At 33.9% G+C, this 20,428-nt stretch overlaps 3 protein-coding genes and 1 pseudogene across 4 annotated transcripts in view; 1 reads left to right on the forward strand and 3 right to left on the reverse strand.

The window, feature by feature from the left end:
* The window catches only part of LOC105134408 (leucine-rich repeat receptor-like serine/threonine-protein kinase BAM2), an 11,819-nt gene extending 9,091 nt beyond the window's left edge, over positions 1-2,728 (reverse strand). Inside the window, exon 1 of one of the 2 annotated variants that reach the window (XR_843976.1) lies at positions 856-2,728. Coding sequence is in view for 1 of the 2 variants with exons in the window: in XM_011038809.1 (XP_011037111.1) it covers positions 929-2,272 (1,344 nt within the window). In the remaining variant the exon portion in view is untranslated. Of the gene's footprint in view, positions 1-145 lie in introns of those variants that run through there. The other variant, XM_011038809.1, reaches the window with a different exon arrangement.
* A 119-nt stretch (positions 2,729-2,847) lies between these two features.
* LOC105134407 (B-box zinc finger protein 24-like) lies at positions 2,848-5,372 on the reverse strand. The gene is made up of 3 exons (XM_011038808.1): positions 4,840-5,372; positions 3,770-4,072; positions 2,848-3,322 (listed from the first exon to the last, which is right to left on the reverse strand). The coding sequence occupies exons 1-3, from the start codon at positions 5,020-5,022 to the stop codon at positions 3,092-3,094; spliced, it is 717 nt and encodes a 238-aa protein (XP_011037110.1). The 5' UTR covers positions 5,023-5,372; the 3' UTR covers positions 2,848-3,091.
* A 4,016-nt stretch (positions 5,373-9,388) lies between these two features.
* On the forward strand, positions 9,389-11,550 carry LOC105134451 (cytochrome P450 81D11-like). The gene is made up of 4 exons (XM_011038857.1): positions 9,389-10,236; positions 10,637-10,780; positions 11,003-11,333; positions 11,444-11,550. The coding sequence occupies exons 1-4, from the start codon at positions 9,439-9,441 to the stop codon at positions 11,548-11,550; spliced, it is 1,380 nt and encodes a 459-aa protein (XP_011037159.1). The 5' UTR covers positions 9,389-9,438.
* A 7,622-nt stretch (positions 11,551-19,172) lies between these two features.
* LOC105134406 (cytochrome P450 81D11-like) overlaps positions 19,173-20,428 on the reverse strand; it is a 9,418-nt pseudogene continuing 8,162 nt past the window's right edge.

The following is a 20,428-nucleotide window of genomic DNA, read 5'->3' on the forward strand; positions in this document are numbered from 1 at the left end:
GGTGTGGCTGGTCTGGACAGGATGCTTTGTCCAAACCAGCCAAAAAATATCTGGAATTTGATCACATCATTGAACTTCAACTTTCTTTATCTTTAATTTGGAAATTAATTTCATGCTCTGAGCTCTGAAGTTTAATTCCATTTAATTCCAGATTTAGCCCAGAAGCTCTCAATTGGCTGTTTGTCAAGGGATTGCTCGGCTGGTTTATGCAGGTTGCGTTGCTCAAAATGATACTCCTTTCACTGGGTAGTGGGGAGGCGCCCTTGTTAGACATTGTTGCTTATGCTGGGTATACCTTCACAGGCATGTGTTTTGCTGTCCTTGGAAAGATCTTATCTGGATACTCTTACTACATTTTGATGCCATGTGCCTGCTTATGCATGGGAATTTTCTTGGTGAAGACAATGAAGAGAGTACTTTTTGCAGAGGTGAGGAGCTTTGATTCTAGCAGACACCATTTTCTCTTGCTCCTCATCGCTTTGGTTCAGTTCCCATTTTTCGCATGGCTTGGCAATGTTAGTGTCAATTGGTTTCTCTAAACTGCTCTGTTATGTTGTAGAAACATGTATTTGTAGAGTAATGAAATATCAAATTTTTTTGGTATATTCGCTGATTTCGAGGTGATTGTTTTTGCTGATAAGCATGTGAATCCAATGCTCTTTTCATCCACTTTGAAATCTGGGAAAGTCTGTTGTTTGATGTGATGAGAAAATGTAAAGTTTCAACATTACAGATAATAAATTTATCCTATGGATAAATGGGCATTTGTTCAACACCGGAAATGCATTAATGAAGAGTACAGATTATGACACCTTCTCCTTCGCTGGAACCACTGATTAGTAAGTGGAAGCTTGCCTCACTGGACTTTATTATAAGCTTGAGTACATGGAATTTGTTTGATGATCCGTTGTGAATTATCAGTAACTTCTCAAGTGCTGTGATCTTGCTGCCCGTCACACTCTGAGTTTGCCCTTTGCCCTCCTCTGCAAAACAGAATGTTTGGCGGACACCTTAAGCAATTGTGGGCAAGGTTGGCTCTAACTGCCACTGTCCCGTTAATAAACTGTGGTGGAAGATTTCCTATCAGAAAATTGTCTTCTAAGAGCAAGCTTTTCCATGAACTCCCCAGTTTGGCTCCATATTCTAGTGGGATTCGTCCAGAGAACAGATTATGGGATAGATCAATTGATGATAAATTCGCTATATTAACCAAACTGATGGGCAGATGACCATGTAGCCTGTTAGCGTGTGCGTCTAGTACACGAAGCTGTAAACCTTCCCTAGGGTATGGCATTGGCTCCATTTCCGTGAATTGATTATTTGAGATGTTAATGCTTTCCACCAGAGGCAAAGTGAAAATTTCCTGACGAATGAGACCTGAAAGCCTGTTATCACTCAAATCTAGTACTCTTAGGTGTTGGAGGACGCTCACAGGTGAAATGTGTCCTGATAGTACATTGTGGCTCAGCGACAATTTTCTCAAGTTCATTGGAAGATTGGGCACAATTCCATCTAGATTGTTGCTACTAAGATCCAATGTGCTCAGCTGCCACAATGCGGAGAGGTCTGGAATTCTGCCAGACAATGCATTGTTTGACAAGCTTAACTGCCCCAAGCTTCTCAAAGTTGTAATATCGGCAGGAATTTTGCTAGAGAGGTGGTTTTGTGACAGGTCTAAGATTTGAAGATGCTTGAGATTAATGATTCCTTGAGGTATTCTCCCAGTGAAGAGATTTTGAGTCAATGATAGTCTGGTGAGCTTTTGAAGGTTGGCTATGGTTTCTGGTATTGGCCCTCGAAAGTTGTTTTTGCTTATCCTAAGGGAGGTAAGCTCTGTCAGATTCCCGATCGATGCTGTTAGAAAGCCATCATACCCAGCAGGATCAAGATCAATTGCCATTATACGGTTGGCCGACTGGTCTGTAGGGAATGTGCACACGATCCCTTGAAATAACCCTGCAGCCTCACATGGATCGAATGTGAAATCCCAGCTATGGAGGTAGGAATACCTCACAATTGAGACGGGATCGACAGCCTGCATCAGTGCCCGAAGGGCTTCAATATCTGATTTCAGTGTTACTGAATGAACTCGAGTTGGTACATGGAGAAGAACTATGGATACGGTCACAGAAAGCAAGCAAGAAGAAAGGAGGGAGCGCAGTTGTTTGGCCATTGGTTCAAGGGAAGGCAGGCGATCTAAACTTTCGATGGTTTGCTTGGCTATCAAAGACTTCGCACACTTATAATGGCATTCTGTTAATGTATGATTCATGACTATTTCATTGCAAGAAAGTGGCTAGCCATGCCAAGAAAGTGATTTAGAAAACTTTAAAGAATGATTACAAGGTGGTCGTTCCACTTCAAACCATTTCAACTACCCTTCTTTAGAAAAACAAGATTGTGATCCTCAGTTTTAAATAAAAAACAGCATGAAAAATGTTCTTTCAAGGACGAAATTCAATGACTCTGACCCACTAGAGGTAATTTAGCAAACAAGGTGCCATTGTCATCCATTGAACTGCACCAAACATTAGCTTCATGTTCAATTTTATATTTGCAAGCACAGCCCGAAATTTGACTCTGTTTTGAGAGTTATAACCCTCCCACAATCAAATTAATATGGCTCCTAATCCTCCTCCATTAAATGGCAATGCATGCTTAATTTATCATCTCGACTGATGCATTTCCAGTGAAAGAGTAACCCTAGCGAGCAACAATCCATATACTTACAGAGCTAGTAATATCCTCAGTGCTCTTGATTGTAACAGCTCACTGTACGATTCTCAACTATTGCATGTACAACAATGGTTGACAATCATACAGTGAGCTATTACAATCATGAGCACCGATTGATGTGATTGCTCTTTCAAACGGAAAAAAACTAACAAAAATAACAATATATAGGATAACGTGGAAAATGAAGCTGACTGTGATGCTACTCGCTAGTCCTTAAAATGCAGAGTCTCATGCCCGTGTATGCAAATACATACTATATAGTATATACATACATCAATGCCTACATGAACTTAGAGAAAGCATGTATAGTTCCTTAAAAGTTGAACTCAGCAGTGCTGAGCTCAACACCCCAAGTTCAGCCAAGATCAGGCACAGTGAAGTACTCGTCGTCATCATCTGAGATTTCAATTCTAGGCTTCTTATGGGGCATGCTGGATTTGGCGGGTCTGCATGAGTTCACATTGGTTGGTGGTGAGATTGGCAGTTGAGGAACTTCGGCTGCTGCTAGAGCCTCTTGAGGAAGTTGCTCACCGAAAAGACCCATGTCAGCTAGCCACTCAAACTCTCCTAACTCAAGTTGCTCTTTCTGCACAGATAAGAAACAATAAAGTTACGAAAGGACATTGACATTTGAACGACACTGCTCAATCCAACAGCTTTGACATCAATTATTTTTCGTCATAATATAACAGGAAAATGAAAAAACATTAGCCTACATTTCACGAAGGCAAGGTTGGGTGCTCAGAGGGGTCATTGAAATGCAAAATCAGAAAGTAACTGCTAGTTTACATATTTAGAGAGCTACTATAACTTCCTTGTTTTCCGAGAGAAAGATTATCTTGGGTTGGGATTAGGGCCAACTATATTTGGAAGAACTATATACCATTATACAGTCAATCAATAGTCTGTGTCATAAGATCTTGGGCAGGCAGTTCCCGCTTTCTCCCAATCTTTTCATTCTTTGGGAAGACAATATTGGATGTAAATAAAATCCGAGGGAATGTATTTAGTCCTCAGAAAAGCTTCTTATTACCTTGTCAGTGGATGATTCGAACTCGGAAAACTGTAGAAAGTCATCAACTGCCCATGAAGTGGCGAAGCTCGATGTTTGCTGTGCAGGGATTTTCATGGGAGTTTGCTGTGCGCTCTGATTTGGTGGCCCCGAAGAATTCATCTGCGTGTCCTTGGTGCAACTCGAGCTTAAAGCCACTCGGATTCCAGTGGCCAGAAACCGCTGGTGATTCGCAGAAAGGCTACCAGCTGAATGGATTGGTTCATCACAATCCCGGCAAAAGAGGGCCCTGTCTTCAACACAGAAAATGAAAGCTGCCTTTTCCTGAAAAATCAAATAAATTAGAGAGAGACAAATGAGAAACACCTCACAATCATAAGAATAGAAATTCATGTATATACGAAAACTCAACGAAGAGCATTAAGCCTCTCATTTGACAATTAAAACTAAAATTGAGCATTTTACATATCAAGTAACTTCATCTGTCATTCAAAAAACATTAAGGAACCCCTCATAGATTAACCCTTAATAAGTGGACAGAACCTGCAAGGCATCATCTTCTCATCGGCTAATGCAGGCCGCCGACGTGTCCTTTGTAAATGAATTCAAATGAATGCCTCAACTACACATTCCTAGCTAGTCCCTTTTCCATAGACTAACCCCGTGAAGCTCTATCTCTTTCAATTTAAACCTTTTCTCTTCTCTACTATGAATCACCATAAACATCTCAAGATCCATTAAACATACAAATCTACAACGAATTTCTTGATTTGAACAAGGTATCAGGGTGAATCAACAATTGAATAAATCTTGGAAAAAAAGACCTCAACAAGTTAATGCTCAAATAACAGCCAAAACACAACACAAGAAATTGATTTTACAATCATCATTCAAGATCTCAACCTTCAGCAATGATTCCTTAGGGCTTTCCCCTTCTTATGTCTTCTTGGAACTCATAATGAGTACAAGTAAATAAATAAATATACATGCTCAAACACAAAACAATTAGCCATAGATAGATCACAAATGCAATAAGTTCATCTAATAGTCGAGAATTAAATAATTATACCAAAGGTGATAAAGAAAAGTACTTGGCATATATCACATGGAGGCAGCTTGTTGGAGAGGCACTGGAGAAGAAGCCTTTGGTGCTTGCTAGCGAGCTTGTTTGCAGCATGAACTTCTATGTCACATTTAGCACAAAGCGCAGCCTCATCAGCACAACAAATCACTGTGGCGGGTGCTTTCTCACACACATCACACTGAATCTTCATCTTGCTTAAAACAGACCAAACCTCCTCCTCTCTTTTAGCAGATCCTCACTTGGTTACACCTTCTCCAGTTTCTCTCTACCTTTTAAGTGTACTCAGCATTCAGTAAATGAGACAGTGAAACATATGTTTCAAAGTAGCTCAAAAAACAGCCTGAAATGATAATAATCTTTTTCCCAAGAAACTACTGGCCAAACAACAAGAGAAAGAAATAGTTTGGCCACGAAGAAAAAGGAAAGAACAGAAGAAGAGAAGAAAAACTACGAGAAGGTATAATAATAGAAATGGAAGATGGGAGCTTTGTGAAGTACTGTATAATGCAAGCAAGAACCTGTGGAAGATACAGAGAGAGGAGTGTATGGTGGAGAAACCAAGAAGCTGAGTGCGTGCAGATAAGGCTTAGAGATTTTGCGAATCAAAAACTCAAAGCCTTGTGGAAGAAATCAATGCATTGTGGGGTCGGATCTCCATGTGTGGATGCAGTTTTGTCAGCAAAGAGCACGTACTTATGGTCTCCGCTTATTTTCACACTTTTTTTTCTTTCTTTAGAGGTGAATGAAGAGTGCATAGCAAGATTAGTCTCCAATCTATTCATGAATCTCCAATTTGATCCTTAAACTATTTTTTTCAATGGGTCATTTGTGTAATAACAACATTCCTTCTTTATCTTCTTTTGCTCATGCACATTAATTTTTTTTTTTGATATATATAATAAGATTTTGTAGAGACTTTAAAAATTTTTTCATGAAAATATAATAATATTAGGTAAAGTTATTTGAATAAAAAAATCCAATATCGTAAGGTTTCAAATACACTTTGGTGTATAAATAATATATTTATCAGCATTTAGATAATATTTTTTAAATTATAAAATTAAATATATAACAATAGTTAAAGAAATTTTTAAATTTATCTGTTCAAACTATCCATACAAATATATAAGATATTTTTTTAACTGATTCGGTTTTTTCCTTTATTAAATAATAATAATAATAATAATTTAATAAAAGGTTACTCCGTTGAAAAACTATACCATACAAGGAATAAAATTGATAAAATGAATTATATCAGGATGAAATTAAAAATCAGATAATACATGAAGGATGAAAACGAAGTTTCCCCTTAGTTTTTCTTTTGATGGATTGAAAATCAATATCACGTGATATGGAGGCATCTCCGGGAACGGCGGCTTGCTGGAGGTTGCCGCCATTCCAGGGGGGTCTTCTTTGCACGCGTAAAGCAAGGACAGAAATTCATATCTCATGTATATTTCATGTTTTAGAGGTGTTAAAATTCATTTCAAAATGATTCTAGAAAAAAAGTTATTTTTATATTTTTATTTCTCTGATTATATACATTTTTATTTTCATTATCTTCTTATCTTTTATCTTGAAATAATAATCAAATACTATATAATAAAATTTATCTTTATTCATGTTTTGCTTATTATAAAAAAGACACATAAATTATTTTAGAAAATTACCCTCAATTATAACATTAATATTATTCAATGTGATTATATTTACCTTAAAATTGATTTTTTCCCAAGAAAACTGACTAATTTGTATTAAAAGGAATTTATATGGAGATTTATTTTTTTCGATTCACAAGAAAAATCAACCCCGACGTCCATGATATACATAACCTTGAATTCTTGAAGGGTTCAACACCTTTGTTGTTTACCTTTCAACTTTGTTTAGAGATTAGAGGTTTAAAAATTGTTAGATTAGGATATAAAATAAAATTATAAGTAAAGATTTGAATTTATCCATAATTGTTTGCAAACCCTTTTTATTATAAGTGAATGGAAGGGTTGATTTCTTAATTATAGTTTTTTTTTTAAAAAAAGATTAACAAAATTAATTAGATATTAGCTCTTTTGTTTTTGTAGTTGAAAAATATTTTTTTATATTTTTGAATTCCTTTGATATACGGATATTTAAAATAATTTTTTAAATATTTTTTTAATATATTTTTAAATTAAAAATACTTTAAAAAATAACCATTATCTGAATATTTTAAATTTAAAAATTGAAATATTTTCAATTTAAAAAACTTATTTGATTTAAAAATTAAGATAAATAAGGATTTCCAACGAATAGCTATGGTGATTTTTTTTTTTCTAGTGCAATAAATCGAGATGACTAAACTTCCATTTATATAATTAATTATTTGCTTCTATGCTCGCCTTTCTCGATTCATCATTGTAATACTGTCTTTCAAACCTATCATGTTCACGTAAACCCTAATTTATGTTCATGTAGGAACCGTCAAAGCCTCATCAAGATCGCCTTAAATAGCACTCTAAGTTAGGTTCCTTCTAACAAGAACATTTAATGCCAACCTAGTGGACACCTCTCGTTCTTCCTCGGTGGTTGGATATTATATTCTCCTCCTTCTATCCCTTGTTCTTCCTATCTAGTTGGCCTTCAGCCCCACCACCTGTTTAGTTGGGCCTATCAAGGATTAGGCGGAGAACGGTGCGAGCTTCTTCACTAACGACAGTAGACCTATCGAGGCGGCCTCGAGATAACAGTCCGGTCACCGCAAAGGGCCTGAGGGTTCACCGAAGATGATCATAGAGAGAAAACAGTAAAGACAGTCTAGTTGTAGCTCCGATTATGACAAATATTCTCTAAGACGACAAACACTATATCATTCTTCATGAAACATTCTTGTACAGCTAATAAACAACACATAACAACAATTTTCTTGCTATCTAATTTATAGTGTGTTTGTTTCTGTGATAAAAAAATATTTTAAATATTTTTTGTTTTTTTATATTTTTAAGTTTTTTTAATATACTAGTGTTAAAAATAAATTTAAAAATAATAAAAATATTATTTTAATATTTTTTAAAATAAAAAATACTTTAAAAATAATATTATTACCGTTCAAAATAAAAATCGGACCGCATTTATTTGAAAGAATTGCTATAACTTTGTGCTTTGGTGGCCTCGAGACAATATGAAGATGGCCTATGATTGGAAAACCATAGTGGTAAATCGTACATACAAGTTTGAAAATTGATCTGGGTTAGGTAGCCTTTTATTCTCTGAATTGCAGGTTTGTCACGCTACTCAGATGGACTTGAGCTGATTTTTCTATCGTGTTTATCCACTTATATCATTATATATTTTTTTTTTTGTTTTTTTATTTATGTGGAGTGTCCGGATCAGCTTGCGCGCACCACGATTAATCTCCACAACCCACTAAATATCCTGCAAATCCAATAGACAAGTAAAATACCACAAGGATGACAATGACTAATTTCCACAGCCCACTAAATATCCTGCAAATCCAATAGACAGGTAAAATACCACAAGGATGACAGGCATGCATGCCAGAGCTCGAATTCATAATAATAAAAGGAGATAAGTTCCTTCCACCACTACGCCAAGTACCGGAATGCTGAGACAAGTTCCTTACACCACTACGCCAAACGACTAATCTCCACAGCCCACTAAATATCCTGCAAATCCAATAGACAGGTAAAATACCACAAGGATGACAGGCGTGCATGCCAAGCTCGAATCCATAATAGTAAAAGGAGACAAGTTCCTTACACCACTACGCCAAGTACCGGAATGCTATATCATTATATATTTAATTTAGAGGGAAATGAGCTGCATCGTTTTTCCTCTTTTATCATTTCAAGAAGCTGTTGCAATTGAATTTGATCTGATGATCTTACCTGTCTCTTCCAGGTAAATTTCCAGTGCCATTGACCCGTTTCATATTCCCTCATTTCAGCCAAACAAGAAGATGGTGCAACAGACAAAGAGTAAACCGAGAGAAAGAGTCAGTAACGCAGCAACATCCTAGTCATACCCAGCCCCTTGCCTTAAAGAATCAATACCCGGAGAAAATATAGCCACCTATCTGTCCAAAATTTAATATTTCTCCCATTTTCAATCTGGAACTAGCAACCATTCTTCAAGGCAGATGCATTTTTTGATTCGGAGTTTATAATAGAGTATATATATAACTTTCCATGTTTCCGAAAGAGGAACCTTATTCTTTGGATCTATGTAATAACTTGAGCAACTCCCTTGCGCATTAGAAAGAATACCGTTTATCTATAGTTTCTTTGTTTAGATCTAACAGCAGCATATTAGCAATTGTGTGATTTCAGGCGGTCATTTCTTGTGGGTTTTGGCTTTTGGATGGATGACTTTAGCATCGACTCCATGGCTCACTGATCGAGAGTTTGATTTTGGTGAAGTCTTTGAATGAACTCATCAAAGATCGGGAGAATCCAACAGAGTGATGGGCCATGCTTCTTCTTTTTTTTAATGTAATTCTCCATTACTATTTAAAAAAAAAAAAAAGATACCACGCACGCTAGGAAAAAAAATCTCTTCCCTTGTCTCGTTTCTATCTATTTAAACCTTGTTCTCCATCCTCAGCAACCCCACCATGCTTACAAATAAGTTGTGCTTCACCATGGACTACATGTACTACTGCCTTGCTTTCTTCCTCTCCAGCTTTCTTCTATTCAAACTTGTATTCCAACGTAACCCCAACTTACCACCAAGTCCTTTCGGTTTTCCGATCATAGGCCATCTCCACCTTGTCTCGAAGCCACCAATGCATAAAGTGCTAGCAATTCTTTCAAATAAATGCGGTCCAATTTTTTCTCTCAAATTAGGCAGCAGGAACATTGTTGCTGTTTGTTCTTTATCAGCTGCTGAAGAATGTTTCATCAAGAATGATATAGTTTTTGCCAACAGGCCTCAGAGCATATTTGTCCATTATTGGAGCTACAACTACGCTGCCTTTTTATTTGCTCCGTATGGCCATCTCTGGCGGACCCTGAGGCGTTTCTCGGTCACTGAACTGTTTTCTCGAAGCTGCCTCGATAGGTCTACTGCCATTACTGAAGAAGTCCGCACCCTTCTCCGCCAGATTCTTTCCAAAGTCTCTGATGATGGAGCCAAGAAGGTGGACTTGAACTATTTATTCACAATCACCTCTCTCAATGTAATAATGAAGATGAATGCTGGAAAGAAGTGGGTGGAAGAGGAGAAGGCTGCCTGTATCGAGTCAGGAAAGCAGTGTATTGAGGATGTCCAAAAGATATTCCCTTCAAATAAAGGGACCAGCGCGTTGGATTTTTTTCCATTTTTGAAATGGATTGGCTACAAGGGGGAGGAGGAGAGTGTGATAAAGGTGTATAAAGAGAGGGATGAATTCTTGCAGGGCTTGATAGAAGAGGTGAAACGGAAGGAAACAAGTTCAGTTACAAGTAATCCTCCTGAAGGAGTGAAGCATCAGACAACTGTGATTGAAAGTCTATTGGCCCTCCAAAAATCAGACCCTGAATTGTATACGGATGAAGTTGTCAAGGGTACCATGGCGGTAAGCAACTTAGAATACCGAACTTACGGGCCCTACCAAGTTTTACATGTTTTCTAAAGCTCTCTTGAATTTATAAGAATGTTAAAGGTGTTCTTGTTAAATGGCCCCTCAAAAACAATTAAGCAAAATTAATAGTTGTAATTTTCCTAGACTGACCATGAATTTTTCATCTTCCGCAGACACTCTATTTGGCAGGAGTAGATACAGTAGATTTCACTATGGAATGGGCAATGACATTACTGCTGTGATAGAAGAGGTGAAACGAAAGGAAACAAGTTCAGATACAAGTAATCCTGCTGAAGGAGTGAAGCATCAGACAATTGTGATTGGAAGTCTATTGGCCCTCCAAAAATCAGACCCTGAACTGTATACGGATGAGGTTGTCAAGGGTACCATGGCGGTAAGAAACTTACGAGCCCTTGGAAGTTTTACATGTTTTCTAAAGCTCTCTTGAATTTATAAGAATTTTAAAGGTGTTCATATGAAATGGCCCCTCAAAAACAAAAATTGTACGGTTTGGTCACCCCACTTTCCAAAGTCTGGATTTATCCCTAGTTAAAATTAAGCAAAATTAATAATTGTAATTTTCCTAGACTGACCATGAATTTTTTATCTTCCGCAGACACTCTATTTGGCAGGAGTAGATACAGTAGATTTCACTACGGAATGGGCAATGACATTACTGCTGAACCATCCAGAGAGATTAGAGAGGGTGAAAGCAGAGATTGACAGGGAAGTCGGACATGAGCGCTTGGTACAAGAGTCTGATCTTCCCAAGCGAAGATATGTCCGTTGTGTCGTTAATGAGACCCTTCGTTTGTATCCTCCAGCCCCACTTTTGCTGCCTCACGCACCATCTGAAGACTGCATCATTGGTGGATACAAGATACCACGAGGCACGATTGTGATGGTGAATGCATGGGCCATACATAGGGATCCCAAGTTGTGGGATATTTTTTTAAAATTTATTTTTAATATCAGTATATTAAAATAATTCAAAAAGATAAAAAAACAAAAACAATTTGGACTGTCTGCGTTATTAGCTTGGACAATGACAACGTAGGAATTCACAACTACCAGATTCCCAAGTCGAAGACTGGAGGTTGTCTCAAGAGCAATGCTAGGAAGAACATGAGTGCACGTGAGAATGCATTGAATGCGAAAGGGTGACAACAAGAAGAAGCCTAAGAGCAGAATTGAATAAAATAAACTGGACAAATTGAAGATTCGAATTTAATAAATTAATTAAGGAATTAACGGCGAGGATGATTGAAAGGTTATTTCACGTGCAAAAAAATTAAAAATTAAAAATACCTTAATTAATTGAAAAATAAATCTTGATAATTATAAAATAGACCTAGTTTAACAGTGATAATCACACGAGTTTAACAATGAAGAACTAATTAGTATCGTATCATTCAGTGATAATTATATGATTGCATAATGTTGGCTCTCATCCCACAATTTAAATTATATGAAACCAAGTGCAAAAAAATAAAAATAAAATAAATAAAATGTTATAAAACAGCAACTAATGTTAGGTTAATAATTTTTATGATTTATTAATTGATAAACATGCGTACAATAGAGTCTGCTGAGATTATGCACATGCATGTATAAGATTTTGTTGATTTGTCGGTATTTTAATTATTAAATTGATGGCCGATTAGATCTAATTTATTAAGAACTGGCATTAAAACAGTGTTTAATGTTAGCTCACTTCGTTCGATTGAAAAATGGTCCGTGAAGATTTGCTGCAGACATGATCAATAGCTTGACAAACTGGGTGGCAGAATTTAATAACTTTCCAAGTAAAAAAGCACAAAAACTAAGATGTGAAAAGTTAACTTTGCTCCTCCTATTTTTCAATTGATACATTTATAGTCCCTCTGGTTTTTTTCCCCTTAAAAATCACTTTTAATCCAAAACTTCATGTTCTTCTCTTTTCAGCCCATTTAGTTTGAGAGATGAAAGAGGTCGAAGAGATAAAGATTAGTTGTTGGCACTAATTTTAGCTAAAAAAAAATCAATTTTGATATTAATAAATTTTATTTGACAAGAAAAGTTTTATATTAGTGATTTTTGGCCTTCACCTTATTTGAAAAAGTAGATCTAGAATATGAAAGGCTTTGGAATTTGGGTTGGATTCAGATTTTTTTAACAAGTTCATGAATAAATAAGTTTATTAAGGTTTTTATTGTATCTTTGGGTACAAAATACCCCTCTTATGATTTTTCAGCAGCTCTTTGGTTATTGAAATTTAAAATAGTAGATGACATGTTATCTATACTAATTTTTAAAAAACAATTAAAGGGAGGATGAGGCTACTCTGTTTTTTCTTCTTATTCTTTTTTTTTTTAAGTTAAAGAGTAGATGATGTCCAAACTCTCGCACCTTGCTTGTTTTGTTTTTTTTCTTTATTAATTCTACATTTTACACTTTGATCGATTCAAATAGATTGATTTAAAAATAATTTAATTTTTTTAATTAAATACCATTGATTTTCAATTTTTTTATTAAATAATATCCCTTTTCTATTATATTAAAAAAGTTCTTTTTTTTCAACCCTGTATGAATTTGTTTTTTAAAATTCTATTTGATCACTAAATTTATTGATTGATTAAATATCATTTGATTTTTTGAAAAAATATTTATCATAGCATGCCCACACCATGGGCTCTTTCTTAAAGCCTTTGATTATTTATTTTTTCAAATATTTTTAAATAAAATTATTTTTGAACGAGATCATTATATTTTTTTATATATTAGCAAGCTCTTTTTTTCTTATGCCACTCATGATTATTTTTTCTTTTTTTCTTTATTTTAATTAAAATTAATTATAATTTTAAAAAAATATTATTATATTTGAGATATTGTTTATTAAATAACTAATTGAATCAGGGTCAACATCATTTTTTAAAAAACAATTGATGCAACCATATTATTTCATAGTTTTATCCATATTTACATAGTATTTTGTTCATATTTTATATATAAAATGTCTTGATTTTTTTTTTAATATTTTTAAGGCACTTTTGGTTGTGAGATTCAAAAAGAAATAAACTAGAGATAAAATTTAGACTATGTTCCAACCTGTGTCGAATATTGATAAATTTGACATCTGATTAATGTTTTATGCAGAAGTTGAGTTGTAGAGGTCAACATAAAGTGATTCCAATGGAATCAGAAAGCTAATATCCAAATAGAAAGAATAATAATAATAAAAAAAAGGGATGAAAATTATAGCCTTCAAAAACAAGTTTTGTATTATGCCAATTTTGACTTTTGGCCATTCTAACTTGAATATCTTGCGCTAGAGAAGTTTATTCGATGCAAAATCAATTTTGTTCGATTCCTGACTCAAATACCTATCAGCCTACCAAATATCAGTAAAAAAAGAACTCATATGAGAGATATATGATTTCACTAAGACAACTTATAAATTTTACCAGTAGATAGGTTTTGTAAATAAATAAATCTAACTTACTTAAATGTAGATTATCCACTTTGAAAAGGATTATTTGTATTTTTTTTTTAGAGAATACAAATGGATTAGATGGATGTGAGAATTAGGGTTTTTGAGGAAATAAAAAGAAAGAGAAAGAAATAGAGGAGGCGGCCAAAAAGAAGAAGAGAAACTCTACCCTTTTCTCTTATATCGGAAATTATATTCTTACTTGTTCTATTCATTAGTTTTTTAATAGACATGCAAAGTTAAATTATTTTTCTTGGTTGAAAGGATACAAAAACTTTCAGATTTCAAAAACCGCGAGATCTATTCTATCTTTTCTTTTTAGTTTATATGATGAATATGAATGCTTTTTTATGCTTATTTTCTATGATTGTTTAGTTTGATTGTTAGAGCAGACTCTAAATTGTTATTCCAAACTAATCTACTACTAAGTTTGCTATCAAAATCGGAGTTGTGATGTTTGAACTTATGAAGTGACTAGGTTTAACAATTATGGTGGATCTATGTTTTTAATCTTAGAAAAAAATATTTAATTAAATCAAACATAAATTACAGACAATTATTTATCTAGATTTTTTAACCTATCTAGTTCTTAAGGCTATCATTGAATTAAATTACTAATGCGAATACTGTGTTTATTTAATGGTTACAGTTAGTTAGAGTACGGATCGATTAACTAACTAATGTTATGAAAATATAGATATTTAAAATATAAATTGACATATCATTTCAGTGATCAACTTTGATTTTCATAGATAGATGTTTACTTGAGACCAAAGTTTTTCTCTTAATAAGTTTCAAATTTATTTAATTTAGCTTGATTGCTTTAGTTTGTTTACCATATCATAGCCTAGATAACCTTAAAACCTCCCAACTTTGAATCATCTAGCATAAAGACCTGAACTCGATTTTTCTTATGGGACTAACCCTTTGTGTAAACCCCAAGTTGAAATTTATTAGAAATTAAAAAGTTTTCAATATTTATAGAATAAATTCAGAATAAGTAAATAAATTATGAAGTTAATTTATGTAATATCCCACATTGAAAGGAGAGTATCCAAAGTCAGGGCATATTAAAGCAATTGGTACCTAACTGTGAGGCGTGGAAGCTAGGTTGAGTTAAGCTATAACGGACAATATTCTAGAAGGGGAAGTGAGTTGGGCCTTACAATTTAACTATTAAAGTGTGATAATGAAAAATTACAAGATAGAGGATTAAAGTGTACAAAAAAAGGAAGAAATACTAGGAACTAATAGGATATTAGCCAAACAAAGCCAAGCCCCAATTAAAAAGGGGTATGAATACATGTGAAAGAGTAAGATGAAGACTTTTCTTCTCCTTAGAGTTCGCTGAAACAACCCCTCCTTCATTTCAAATTTCAAGTAAGAAATCGTTTGCATATCTCCGTTACAAAGTGCCTTGAGTGAAAAAAGAATAATTATGAGGTGAAAAATCAAGAATTTGAAATAGAGAAAAAGAAAGAGGGCTGGCTAAAACTAAAAAAAGAAAAGAACATAGAAAGGAAGAAGGAGAAAATCACCTAAGTACTCCCTCAAATTTCTCCTAAATTCATGTGGTAAGAGTAACCTTTTGCCTTTGGAACTTGTTATTTTAAGGAGTTAGGTTGTATGGAAAGAAAGCCTTAAATGAAGTGATTTAGGGTTTTTGAATTAATTTAGGGTAAATAAAAAATCAATACAAATACATACTCTGGAGCATATATAGTCTAGGAACACACAATTATTTAACTAGGATTGATGAAAATGGGAGTAGTTAGGGGGGGTATTCAATGATATTTATATTAATATAATGATGTTTTATGTTCAATTATATGGATTGATGAAATGTGTAGTTAGTGAAATCATTTTTAACTTCTTTTAATATTTCTTGATTTGCATTTATATGCTTTATGTTGATGCTTGAAGTTGTGTGAGTCCTGTTATCTTGAAAATTATATTTTAAAAAAAAATTTAATATCATGATGAGGAATGAACTTCAATTGCTGGTCCTAATAGATTTTAGATGTAATGGAATCCTAAGATGTCAAAAAGTTACATAAGATAGGAAATTTTTAATTAGTGTCTAAACCCATGAATTCAAGTATGGATAATTTTGGTAATGGGAATTCCAAAAAAACTTTGACATAGAAGATGATAAAAGTTGCTGCAACATTTATATAAAAGTTGTATAGGAATGAGTTAGTTAACATTTGACATTGACCTTCCTTAATTAGAGTTATAAAACTCTAGATACGAGTAAAAAGGTCAAGTTGTTTGTAACAACATATTTTTGGTGATCAAAATTAAAACTATTATTAGATATATAAGATGATAGACATTGCTATAATGTTTCATATAAAAGTTGTAGAGGAATGAGTTAGTTAACATTTGGCTCTGGCCTTGCCTCAATTGGAGTTATAGAACTTTAGATATTGACAAAATACTATTAAGAAGTCAAGTTATTCGTAACAAGATAATTTTGGTGATCAGAATTACAATTATTTTTAGACATAGCTATAACTTTTCATTTAACAGACATAGAGGAATGAGTTAGCTAACATTTAGCACTGACCTTGCTTCAACTGAAGTTGTAAAACTCCAGATATAGACAAAATATCATTAAGTGGACAAGTTGTTTATAACATGACATATTTCACTACCTGACTTCTAGCTAATTTTAGAATAGAAAATAAGAATTTTGGGCAACCTTACAAGAAAGTTATATTTGAGGATGTTAAATTTCACTAGGATTTAGCCTCACCTGAATATAAGCTCTAAAACTCCATTTAAGGACTAAAAACCACCTGAATATAAGCTCTAGAACTCCATTCAGGGACTAAAATTTTCAAACTAGTCATGTTGTAAATTGATGGATAAATTTACATATGTGTAAAAGATAAGTGATTTTAGGCATGCTAGTGATTCATGTTGAAATTAATTCTTTCAAATCATGGGAGATGTATATGTCAACATTCAAAAGAAACATATAAAAGAGTTTAGATGGAAATAAACGCTGAAATTTCATTGATATAAAAATTGAGTCATGTGGACATTTGCGTATTGATATGCTAATTTTAAAAGTATACCTGATATATATATATATATATATATATATATATATATATATATATAATAAGGAAATAAACATGTATAGAAGGTATCATATGTGTAATGAATGAATATAGATTGCTTATAACATTTGACTTGAAGTAATCATGACCAAAGACTTTTTTATGATTTAGTAGAAGTGTCTAGGATTGGATTTTCTATTGGAGGTCACAAGACAAGCAAAGCAGGTGTGTGGCTTTCCCTCTACTTTACACCTATGCAATTTAAAATCTTTTTGATGAATGCAGTTATAATAATTTTATGTTTTATATAAATAAAATTTGACATATTAACGATATCCGTGATAGGGTTGTTAGGAAATGAATTTTAAAATTAGCATTGGCTAATAACATTCATGATAGGATTGCTGAGAAATAAATTACAAGATTAGTTTCAGCTAATGATGTCTACATTGGGATGCATAAGAATGATCAATAAGGCTTGATTCATAAAAGGTATTTATGTTTAAATAACTTGGGGAAATTGATAAATATAATTGTCTAAAATAGTCAGGTTGGACTATACAAAGTTGAAGATTTAATAAAATCAATTAAACAAAGTTGCTAGGTTCATGTAAGAAAATAAAATTATTTAATTAAGAATACATAAATAATGTCTAATTAAGTTTTAAATGATTCCCAAGAAATTTATAAGCTGATTACTAGAAATTCTAGGAAACTAGTATAAAACTTATACTTTATTTATATTCATTCTATGATCATTTTTATTTATGTTGTCAATATAATTATATGCTTATTATGTTAGTTTTTTTAACAGGTTCATCTAATACTCACTTAACTCATTAGTTTTTAGGACTCTGCTTTGTTAAACTTATATAAAAATTTAACTCGAGTATAATAGTATTAGCTAAATTATACAATATGCTTTTTGTATAAACTTTGATATATATAAAAATCTTAACTCAGCATGTAATATGTTAGTTATATAAACTCTGATATAATATATCAATCAAAACTTTTTAGTTGTCCTGTAATTAATCATTTTAAAATTTTAAAGAATATTTATGTTATATTTTAATTTCTCTCATTATATATAATATTTATTTTTCTTTTAGACTTTATAATATGATATATAGACTATGTTTATATTAATTTTGTTTGTAAGGTGTGTGTGTATTGTGTGGATAGATTATATGAGATATTAAGTATTGATGATGGAAATAAAGTCCGGAACTATGGGATTTTATTGTAATGGATTGAATACCTAAATTGAAAGTAGTTAATGACTTGATATGTTTTATATACAAAGAAAACTCTACTAAATTTTTAATAAAATTCTTTATAAATAAAAAAATTATCCTCAAATTAAGAGTATATGCTGGAATCTTTTAATGTTTTATAGAATTAAATAGCCAGGACTGTTACACATTGCTTGCTCTATACTTAATAGCTTCCAAATTTTATATGAAATAAATTCTTTGTTATAACTTAATCCTCTTTAATCAATTAAGAAAATACATGTCTACCAACTGTACGTATACAACATAACATGTACCAAATAAAACTGCGAAGAGTCATACATTGCTTCTCGTTTCATAAATTCATTACACTCCTGCATCTTAAGTGTTTTTCGTATTTATTATGTCACTCAAAATCATTTTATAATATGCTTTCAACACCGACTAGTAAAAACAAATGACCCAAACAAGCACAGTCCACTCCAACCCCGCAGCCACTATACATCCATCCATCGGTCCAACCTACCAGCCACGAAGTAATTACTGGTGTATGTCTTTTCCTTCATAAGCAATATCTAGGATTTAAAGTTGTTCCTCCATCTTCTCCATTTCTCTAGCTCTGCCCCACCTTTAGGAATTGAAATTATCTTCATCTTCTGATTAAATTTGTTTTTTCTCATTCCCTTTTACAGGTGATATTGATACAGAATGTAGTGAGAAAAACAAAAAATGAACTCCATGTCTGTCAGAAAAAAACATTATATGAAACCTCAATGATGCTACGCATCTTTTGGTCTCGAATTAATGAGTATCTATAGTTTGCTCCTTGATAACTTCATCTTTATTAAAACGATAACCATCGATGACCCTTCTGACGTGTTTGGCATTGTGGTGAAAACATCGTTTGCTCAAGATTATCTATAGTTTCTTTGTTTTTCAGCTTTCAGTCACCTATTTATACCACAAAAAATAAACTTGAAAGAACTGAACTTGTACCTCAATATCAATGGCGGATTGATTTGCAAAGCAAAGTGCACTTACAACTTTATTTCCAAACAGAGGTTCTGGATTGCATTACAATGCAAAGAACACTTGGAACTTTAATTCCAAATAGAAATGGTTCCGAAGAAAGTCATAGTCTTAGTACATAGATGGGATTAGGGTGGAGAGATGAGAGTAGTTGTGAAAGGACGAGGAACACAAATAGCCTCCAAAGGCTTAGCCTTCTGTACAGAGATAAGAGCATCTACTATGCTCATATCTATCAGTTCCTGCCCGACTCTTTCCCATTCAAAGCACTGAATAAGCGCAGCCAATGCCAGCATCACTCTGCGCATGGCCATGTGATTTCCAGGGCAAGCCCTTCTCCCAATACCGAAAGGTATGAATCCTTGTTTTTCCCCTTCATTATTAAGACCTTCAAATCTCTCCGGCTTGAAGCTCTCAGGATCTTCCCACAACTTGGGATCCCTATGTATGGCCCATGCATTCACCATCACAATCGTGCCTCGTGGTATCTTGTATCCACCAATGATGCAGTCTTCAGATGGTGCGTGAGGCAGCAAAAGTGGGGCTGGAGGATAAAAACGAAGGGTCTCATTAACGACACAATGGACATATCTTAGCTTGGGAAGATCAGACTCTTGTGCCAGGCGCTCATGTCCGACTTCCCTGTCAATCTCTGCTTTCACCCTCTCTAATCTCTCTGGATGGTTCAGCAGTAATGTCATTGTCCATTCCATAGTGAAATCTACTGTATCTACTCCTGCCAAATAGAGTGTCTGCGGAAGATGAAAAATTCATGGTCAGTCTAGGAAAATTACAACTATTAATTTTGCTTAATTGTTTTTGAGGGGCCATTTAACAAGAACACCTTTAACATTCTTATAAATTCAAGAGAGCTTTAGAAAACATGTAAAACTTGGTAGGGCCCGTAAGTTCGGTATTCTAAGTTGCTTACCGCCATGGTACCCTTGACAACTTCATCCGTATACAATTCAGGGTCTGATTTTTGGAGGGCCAATAGACTTTCAATCACAGTTGTCTGATGCTTCACTCCTTCAGGAGGATTACTTGTAACTGAACTTGTTTCCTTCCGTTTCACCTCTTCTATCAAGCCCTGCAAGAATTCATCCCTCTCTTTGTACACCTTTATCACACTCTCCTCCTCCCCTTTGTACCCGAACCATTTCATAAATGGAAAAAAATCCAACAAGCTGGTCCCTGGATTTGAAGGGAATATCTTTTGGACATCCTCAATACACTGCTTT

This window comes from Populus euphratica, unplaced genomic scaffold (assembly GCF_000495115.2).
Source record: "Populus euphratica unplaced genomic scaffold, PopEup_1.0 scaffold67.1, whole genome shotgun sequence".
Taxonomy (NCBI): domain Eukaryota; kingdom Viridiplantae; phylum Streptophyta; class Magnoliopsida; order Malpighiales; family Salicaceae; genus Populus; species Populus euphratica.